The sequence below is a fragment of the Rutilus rutilus genome, assembly GCF_951802725.1.
Source record: "Rutilus rutilus genome assembly, chromosome: 2".
NCBI lineage: Eukaryota > Metazoa > Chordata > Actinopteri > Cypriniformes > Leuciscidae > Rutilus > Rutilus rutilus.
The window spans coordinates 42459151-42467949 of record NC_140210.1 but is presented as its reverse complement, the minus strand read 5'-3'; the positions used below and the strand labels follow the sequence as shown (position 1 = coordinate 42467949).

General features: G+C 37.2%; 3 protein-coding genes across 4 annotated transcripts; all 3 read left to right on the top strand.

Moving 5' to 3' along the window:
* Positions 1-1230: 1230 nt before the first annotated feature.
* On the top strand, positions 1231-4430 carry ccdc86 (coiled-coil domain containing 86). The gene is made up of 4 exons (XM_084400523.1): positions 1231-2222; positions 2443-2572; positions 3891-3965; positions 4064-4430. The coding sequence occupies exons 1-4, from the start codon at positions 1705-1707 to the stop codon at positions 4199-4201; spliced, it is 861 nt and encodes a 286-aa protein (XP_084256649.1). The 5' UTR covers positions 1231-1704; the 3' UTR covers positions 4202-4430.
* Positions 4431-4672: 242 nt separating this feature from the next.
* LOC311285089 (uncharacterized protein) lies at positions 4673-6230 on the top strand. The gene is made up of 2 exons (XM_084400537.1): positions 4673-4952; positions 5102-6230. Exons 1-2 carry the CDS (start codon positions 4926-4928, stop codon positions 5492-5494), a joined length of 420 nt encoding a protein of 139 aa, XP_084256663.1. The 5' UTR covers positions 4673-4925; the 3' UTR covers positions 5495-6230.
* A 757-nt stretch (positions 6231-6987) lies between these two features.
* LOC311286489 (uncharacterized protein) lies at positions 6988-8542 on the top strand. Of its 2 annotated transcripts, none has more exons than XM_084402704.1 (2): positions 6988-7570; positions 7776-8542. In XM_084402704.1, exons 1-2 carry the CDS (start codon positions 7544-7546, stop codon positions 8205-8207), a joined length of 459 nt encoding a protein of 152 aa, XP_084258830.1. In that variant the 5' UTR covers positions 6988-7543; the 3' UTR covers positions 8208-8542. The 2 variants fall into 2 exon arrangements, with proteins under 2 accessions (XP_084258830.1, XP_084258831.1); XM_084402705.1 differs by having other exon boundaries at positions 7485-7570; positions 7833-8542.
* Positions 8543-8799: the final 257 nt, after the last annotated feature.

Here is an 8799-nt window from a genome sequence, read left to right as displayed (position 1 = left end):
GGATCTTTTTAATGAACTAGTTGAACCGGTTCACAGAGCAGGTCTGAAAGATTCGTTCACAAATCGAACTGAATCGGTAAAACGGTAACGTTAAAACCGACCGAGCATTTATTAATTATTTTTCATTACTAGTAAGTAATCCAATTGAATAAAATAAAATGCTAATGCACCTAGTGAGTTAATAGGCTAAATTGTGGTGGTCACAAACGGGTGTTAGTATTGTGACAAACTGACTGGACAAATTAGATTACAACAAACACCTTTATTAGCAGAACACTGTTTACTGGGATATTTTAATGTAAAGCATGGGCCATTTGGTGACGCTAAAGGAGATTCATGATTTGATTTTGAACAGGTTTGAGAACCAACTTGCGGTCACAGATTTCCCATCACTAAAGCTGCAAATCAAACTGAGGGTACATGACAACTCAGACAGCAACATAATGTCGGCTCAGATCCGGTCCACATCTGGCCCACATCTGGTACACGTGGATTCCACACGGTATACTCGATATACGATATACTCTAAAAACAGAAAAGTTTTTCCACTGTGTTTTAAGTGTACAGACGACAACATTCTCAAAACAATCCCAGTTCACATGGATTTGTGAAAACAACAAAAAAAAGGCTGTATTATTCATGTCGGGCCAGTAGATGGCGATGTCACTTGGTAAAGAAACACTATGCGTCTATAGACTGAACACGTAATACACAAACAAAAACTTGTACTTTGGGGTCATACACGACAAATGGAAACCTGTTCATGCGTTTTGGCTGTTCATTTAAACAACAATGGCATTTTGGGGGCCTGAAAACACAAGCTTTTGAAATCAGGTTTTAAAGTGCAAGTTTTAGAAAACGATACCGTTATCGAATTTGTGAAAACGGTGACATCATGCGCATGCATTACGTGTTCAGTCAGTGTTTCATTACAAAGTGACATCGCTAATAACTGGCCTGGCATATAATACAGTGTTTTTAGTCGGTTTTTAGTTAGTTTTAGTTTTTAAACATTTATTAACATGTTCGTATTTTTATTAGTAGTAAGTATTCCAGTAGATTAAAATAAAAATATAAAAATTCTAGCCATAACAAATTAATTTTAATATTGTGACAAACTGAACTGGAGACATTAGAAAATATAAAATATACATTATTAACCGAAAACCGTAGCCTAAAAAACAGCAATCTTACTGTATTTTTTTTTTATCTTTTTTTTTTTTTAAATGATAGAACTTGTTACAAACATTAGCACCAAAGTCAGAAGCTCCAAAGACATTCACAAGGCGCGAAGACTCACATGCACAGTTTACATTTTTCTCTACCTTAAGAGACTTCATTAAAAGAGCAAGTTTGTTACAGAAAACCTTGTATAAAGGAGGAGATTTAGACAATCGACTTCTATGAATAAAGAGTTTTCAGTTCAACATCTTTACTGGAACGTTTTGCAGGGGCCAATTGATGACGCAAAAGAATCAATGATTCGGATCTTTGAACCGGTTCGAGAACCGACTTGATTAAATAAGTCGGACTTCACATAGTTGCCCTCCCAAACACTAGGGAGCGCTATCGATTAATTCCAAATAATTATTGACACTCCCGTCTCTTAGAGGAACACAGGAGGAATACACGTGTGTTTCCGCACATGTGTGTTTTCTAGTACAGTTTAAATAGCTTTATATTTTATCAATCGACACAACGCTAATGATGTCAGCGTCTATAAACATGGAAGTAGACGGTGGAGGTGATGTTATGATGGCTGAAGGTCCCGAAAACGACGCGGATTCTCCCGTTGTGAGCCGCACACGGAGTGGTCGCAGACTCCGGACGCCCGCGGCCAAAACTCCCGTTCGCCGGACCAGAAAGTCTGTTGTCCGAGAAGATCCGGCAGAAAGCATCGCTTCTCGACAGGAATCACCACCAGATGAATGTACAGCAGATACTAAAGGCGATCAGTGCAGCTCAGTAACAGTATGTCCAGATGAAACTGCGTCATCACCATCAGTAGATGTCAGTCAAGAGTCAGTGCCGGACACTGTAGATCAGACCAGCGAGAAGGAAAACGTGGTAAATAACACAGAGACAGGGCCCACTGGTCCTACAGACCCCAAGAAAGGGGCCAAAAAAAGGACTCACTCTGAATCCAGTGAGAAGAAAAGTAAGCCTATGCCTTTTGGGAAACCCAAGTCTGGAAGAGTATGGAAAGACCGAAAGAAGCAAAGGTGCATGACATTTTATTAACATTCAGCTTCCTATTACTCTCATCAGGTATCTGGCCTAATAGGCTATCACATGAGTATTTGTATCTATGTGTGCATTCATGTACTTGTATGTCTGTTAATCCAAAATAATAATTTGGTACATGAACATATCCTCATTGTACTTGTTTGTTTGCTAGTACATTTGTTTCTTCTGCTCAGACGTGCTGACTTTGTTTTGTAGGTTCTCTGCGCTGTTGAGAGACAAACCTCTGCGTACATCATGGGAAAAGAAGATGGAGGCCAAGAGAGAGAAGCAACTGGTGAAGCAGTACCACCAGCAGCTGAAGGATGAGCAGGCAAGAGAGAAAGAGGTGAGTTTCTTCCCCATAACTGTGCTTTTATCTCATTATGTATGAATTGAATGTTGTCATTGTTTGTTTTTGAAACAAAGTCTAGAAGTGCGTCCCAATTTGCGCACTTCTGCACTATTCTGTGTCGTTTTGTAGTGTAAAATAGCGCTAGTAGTGTGTTCACTGAAAATTCCTAATAGGAGAAGTGCACTTTAAATTCCCGGATGATCGAAAAAACAAAGGCTGCATCCGAAATCACATACTTCACTGCTATATAGTAAGCGAAAAGCAGCATGTGACAAAATAAGTATGTTTGAATTCACAGTACTCATAAAAGAGTAGGTAAACAGTACCTGGATGACCTATTACTTCCAGCGAGATTCTGAAGTTTGCATATGATGGACACTTTACTGTCCCATGAGGCCACGGGAGAGGATTTGTGAATGACAGTGAAACGACGTAATGCTGGTAGATCACACGATAATGATAACATGGTGAAAGTAGTACGTCCGGATTACTTTCATTCTACATACACTCATACTATATAGAACATACTTTTTTTAGCGGTTCAAGTACCTACTCAAGAGAATATGAGATTTCAGACGAAGCCATAGTGTGAAATGTTGGACACTTCATGCACTCAACTGTCTTGGCTTTAGTTATGTGGGGGAGGGGCTATCAAACTTTGATGATGAATGACAAAATCGCCTTATAAAATTCATAAACTACTACACGGATGAGTACATGATGGTGAGTCTGTAGTGTGTGATTTAATTGGGACACAACTTTGGTAAAGTCTCACTTATGAATAAACTATTTACTTAGTAGTTACCCTAGAGTTGAAAATTTGGGGGTCAGTAAGATTTTTAAATGTTTTTATCTATCAAAAGACAGTATAAACAGTAATATTGTGAAATATTCTTACAGTTTACTTCAGTCTTGTCACATGATCCTTCAGAAATCATTCTAATATGCTGATTTGCTGCTCAAGAAACATTTATTATTAATAATAGTAAAATTTTTATAATGATTAATACTTTAGTGGAAACTATGATGATTATTTTTCAGGATTCTTTGATGAATAGAAAGTTCAAAAGAATAGCATTTATTTGAAATATAATTTTATTTATAACATTATAAATGTCTTTACTGTCACTTTTGATCAATTTAATGCAGCCTTGCTGAATAAAAGTATTACTTTCTGAGAAACACGGTGACATTGTGACCTGTGGAAAATGTAATTAAGATTCAGGCTGGTACAAGTTTTGAAGTTAAAACCTGAAATATAGTAATCATTGGTCATATGTGCTTTTTCTGTATTTCTTTATTTTTCTTGCAGGACAAGAAGAAGAGGAGAGCTGAACATCTAAAAAGACGAGCAGAAAATGAGAGAAAAGCGGAGATTGTGCAAGTGGTAAATACAGAATGTCATTTTGCACCAGAATTCAGATGTTTCGCACAGTTGTGAATGTTGTCGCCTTATTTAACTCATGACTGCTTTGCCCCTTTCAGATTAAGAACACAGCAAAGATCAAGAGAATGAAGAAGAAGCAGCTGAGGAAGGTTGAGAAAAGAGACACGCTGTCAATGGTGCAGAAAACACCACCTAGTGTCAAGAAGGGAAGAGGGAAAACAATCAGCAGCTCGTAGAGGGTTAATGCTCTCATAACATGCTGTGCCAATCTTGGATGAACTGGCATGCGGACCTCAATATAAAAAAACCTATGGAAATGTAATGATTTTGTATCTGTGACTCTAAGTAGACTGCTTTGTATATCACTCAGAGGTTTGAGTTGTGTATCTGCTTCAAATCTCTGGGTCTGATGTAATATTTGTACAGCAACTTCAAAAATGCAAATAAATGTGTTGATTTCATGGACACCCGTTTCCCATCACTGTTTAATCTGAACATAAGTTTATGTGATTGTCACATAAAAAAAACAAAAACAAATAAATATCTTTTTGGCTCATGCATGTTAAATGCTTTTTTTATTATTATTGTTTTATAGTATGGGTAGAATTAGTTTCATTTTCAAAATGGGACTTTCCACTTTTATGGTTTGATATTGTTTGTTATGGCAATTTTTATCTCGCCGAGATGCTTGCGCTTTCGGTTTTATCAGGTGCTTTTTTTTAGATGGAATGATAGGTACTTTTTGAGTACTTAACCATTTCCTTCAGATGAGCTGCCTTTTGAATGCTTTTTTTCTCTCTCCAGTGGCCTGATGTGAACTAGGCGGAAGAGATCAACCATTACATGAGGTAATTATAAGGGGTGGAGTTAAAAGAATAAAAGGGGTCCAATGTTTTGCCTATAAGAAACACTGTTGAAGAGTGAGCAGAGCACGAACACCAAGAAGTACATACAGGAACCATGGCTACAAAAGTTCATGGAATATTGGTAAGAATATTTTTGAATGCATTTTAAAATACAATCATTTAACATGATATGCTGACATTTGAACAGTATATTTAACATTAAAGTGTTGTAATTGTTGCTTTTGTCTAGCCTTACGTGTCCCACTCATGAATGTCTCGACACTCTTTCAGGCTCAGCACCATACGATTCAGCGTGCTGAATGTGGAACCTGGCAGTGTGTGAAAGGAGACCCTAAAGGCACGGTTCCTGTTCCCTACCATGAGCCGTGTCGAAACGCCACCCACGCCTCTCTCCAGGTTCAAGAGCCGTTTTCAACGGATTCTAAAGGCTTTCAAGTGAATTTCTTCAATGGCTCTAATGGAGTCAGGGTTCCGGTGGTGATGAAGAGCACCGATACCATCGGGAAACTGCAGCAGGAGGTCCTGAAGCTGAGACCAGACTTCGGAGCAAACCTGAATCTGGTCTACAATGGGAAACCGGTTCAGCAGCAGCAGACACTGTCTGAGCTCCAAGTGAAGCCTGGAGCCACATTCCTCACCTACCAGAAATGTACAGGAGGTTAAAGAGACATCATTTTTCTTTCTGTCTTCATCTCTGTTTATCTGTAACTTTATAGTGAGAGGTAAATCACACTGTGAATGTAATTTACTTACAAACTTTTCCTTTTAAATTTTCTTTTATTGCTGTTAGCTGATGTGTCATAAATACATAAAAAAATTTGAAAATACTTGACTCAGTTTAATCATCATTAATGCAATAAGCCCTTACCATTGATGCAAACATAAAAGAAAGTGCAAAAACTGTTGAGTTGAATGTGTTATTCGAGCTGCAAGACGACATGAATATAACTTGTTTTGTTCAAGTGTTTTGTTTAACACGATGGGACAAAGATGTACCTTGTTTTGCCGTTTGTTTTGGAAATTCGAGTTCAGGAATTGAAAATGAGTTGGGTTTTTTTAACGTTTTTTCAGGGTTTCATCAACAAAACAGTTTCACTTTCAGTCTTTAAGTTCACTAGGGGAAAAACAGATAGTAGAAATGATAATTCTATCTACATAGTTTCTTTGCTATCTAACATCTTATATTTTGTAAAACTCAAGTTTGTAAGACTCATAAATGTCAAACGTCTATGAGAAAAGGAAAATTCTTAAATCAGTTTCTTAATGGAAGCACAAATTTTATATTAAACAATGAAATCATAATCTATTGTTAAATGATCTGTAATTGTGATTTGCACTTTTCTATATGTAAATCTGACTCTTCTATTTTAATAAAAATAAAATAAGTCTTGAACCACTAGTAATGAATTGTATTATGCATTATTTTCTTATTCAATACTATTTTGTTATGAGCCTCATGAGCTTCAATGGAAGCAATATGTGTATATATAACATGGTATTATTTTTATATTTTTAATTTAAATGACTATTATCATAATTAGATAGGCTATCTTTGCAACAAAAACAGAAGAGACAAGCATTATTTCTGCCATCTGTAGCCTGAAAATCATTGCTTGTCCTTTGGTTTGTATAATAGTAACTTATACAACTACATTTGGATTATTAGACAATGTCGAAATACAGTGACTCTGCTGAGTTTTGCATTCACTGCACTGGGACGGGATGACGAGGAGTGAGGGTCCAGCTAGCCTCCATTTTGTTTGACAATACGTAGAACGTCAACAATAAGTGACGTCACCCAACATCGCTTAGAGCACCATTAACTATTTCTTTGTTTTATGCCATTATGTATAGTTTTATGAGTTTATTAATGGTACAGTACAGTTATTAAACAGTCATACTGTAAATGTCTGTCCATCAAGTTTCCAAACCGCTGGCCGTATGTAGGGTCGCAGGATATTAAAATGATTCTTACACTAAAAGATTGAAGACTTGTAGTATTCTGTGAGTTATAAAAAAAAAAAAAGAGACATTTGTCCCAGTCTGCCCAAAACTCAATGGTCAACAAGAGACGTTCTTCCTGTATAGGTCATGGGTTGTCATTCACAACAGTGATATTATAATCTCAGTGAAACTGAAATTCATGTATCAGCTGTAGCCTAATGTAGATCTTAATCACAGTACCATCACCAGATATAACCAACACGATCTCATGAAAGTGCGTATCTATAGCACGAATGATATTTCTCGTATCATTTATACGCCAAAACGAGTTTTTGCGTTCAAATGATACGCACTGTAAACCCCTTGGGTAGGATTAGGGATGAGGAGGGCGTGCATATTACACGCCATAAAGTGCGTATATCATATGTACGCAAAAACTCATTTTGGCGTATAAATGCTACGAGAAATATCATTCGTGCTATAGATACGAACTTTCATGAGACATACATGAACAACAGTATGTAAAACAAAAACAAAAAATACACAAGGAAATCAATTTCTTTTGACCAGGGAATATAAATCCGGTGATTCCCATTTTCTTTATAATCCCATGCATGGCAGCAGTTCCTGTAAATGGTGTTTTGGTGAGAATGAACCCTTAAGGGGTTGGGCATGCAACAGGGAAGATAGGTGCATTCCCAAGCTCTCTCTTTATATAGGCTAATGCATGCAATAGCCTATCTGCATTGTGAATAGAAGCAAGGCAGCATGGCTACAGTCATTTACCCAGCACTGGTAAGATGATTTAAAATACATTTTGTTAAGATAAAGTGTAAGATATATGTCATTATATATATTGTATTACCGTTCAAAAATTGGGCCAATTTAATGTATCCTTGTTGAATAAAAGTATTCATTTATAAAAAAAAAAAAAAAATGTTACTGACCCAAAGTTTTGAATGAGGATGAATTCTTATGAAAATTCTCCCTTTATATTTAGTTTTATTGTCATGAGGTGCCCTGCATGCATTCAGTGAAAATCCTGATTCTCTCTCAGACTCCAAACCTTTTCCAGCCGGAAGCATGTGGACTCAGGGAGTGTGTGAAAGGAGACACCGACCCCCTTCCTGAGCCGCTTGGAGAGGCCACCCACGCCGTTCTCCGGGCTCAAAAGCCGGTTTCTTCAGGTCCTAAACGCTTTTTGGTGAATATCTTTGATGGCTCTAAAGCAGTCAAGGTTCCCGTGACTGTGAGGAGCATCGACACCATCGGGAAACTGCAGCAGAAGGTCCTGAAGTTGAGACCAGACCTCACAGGCTGTGGGAATCTGCTCTACAATGGCAAACCGGTTCAGAAACAGCAGACGCTGTCCGAGCTCCAAGTGAAGCCTGGAGCCACGTTCATCACCTACCAGAAATGTATCGGAGGTTAAAAAACAAACAAAACAAAAAATTCTTGTCTTCCCATCGGATTATTCATACCGCGGGACGAATATACCTTCATTATATCTATCCATATGCGCCATGTGTCATATCAGATTCGGACACCATCTTACTGAACTTGTATCTAATGATCTTAATGATCTTTTGGCCTACAAGTCTATGCCTAAATTATTGTTTATATTGACCAAATATATTTTTTGTTTAATACATTTCTATGAACACATTCGTTTTCATAAAAATTTATCAGTTAGGAAGTACAATGTCATTTTGTTGTTTTAAGCATTATAAAAGTGTAAAATACCCCAAATAAAGAATGAGAAATGTACAGTATAAATCCATGCTAATTTGTTACAGTATAACTAAGATATTTAGAGTTAAAACATAAGATGTGTAAAATGCTTTTTTTGTGTATTGCTTCTAATTCTAAACAACAATACAGCCGTCCATGCAAGCGAAAAAAAGCAAACAAACAGAAAAGTGTTTTGAGTTGTGGTAATGCATGAGCAGACGTACCTGTTGCTTGCTGACTGTGAATGTGCCTTGATTATATTGTCCAAATATTATAGGCCTGTATGTGCCATG

Coding starts and splice junctions, on each gene's coding strand:
- ccdc86 (XM_084400523.1), top strand. CDS start 1,705: ATGATGTCAGCGTCTATAAACATGGAAGTAGACGGTGGAGGTGATGTT. Junction 2,223..2,442: donor AAAGACCGAAAGAAGCAAAG/GTGCATGACATT, acceptor TTTGTTTTGTAG/GTTCTCTGCGCTGTTGAGAG. Junction 3,966..4,063: donor AAGCGGAGATTGTGCAAGTG/GTAAATACAGAA, acceptor TGCCCCTTTCAG/ATTAAGAACACAGCAAAGAT.
- LOC311285089 (XM_084400537.1), top strand. CDS start 4,926: ATGGCTACAAAAGTTCATGGAATATTG. Junction 4,953..5,101: donor CAAAAGTTCATGGAATATTG/GTAAGAATATTT, acceptor ACACTCTTTCAG/GCTCAGCACCATACGATTCA.
- LOC311286489 (XM_084402704.1), top strand. CDS start 7,544: ATGGCTACAGTCATTTACCCAGCACTG. Junction 7,571..7,775: donor CAGTCATTTACCCAGCACTG/GTAAGATGATTT, acceptor CTTTATATTTAG/TTTTATTGTCATGAGGTGCC.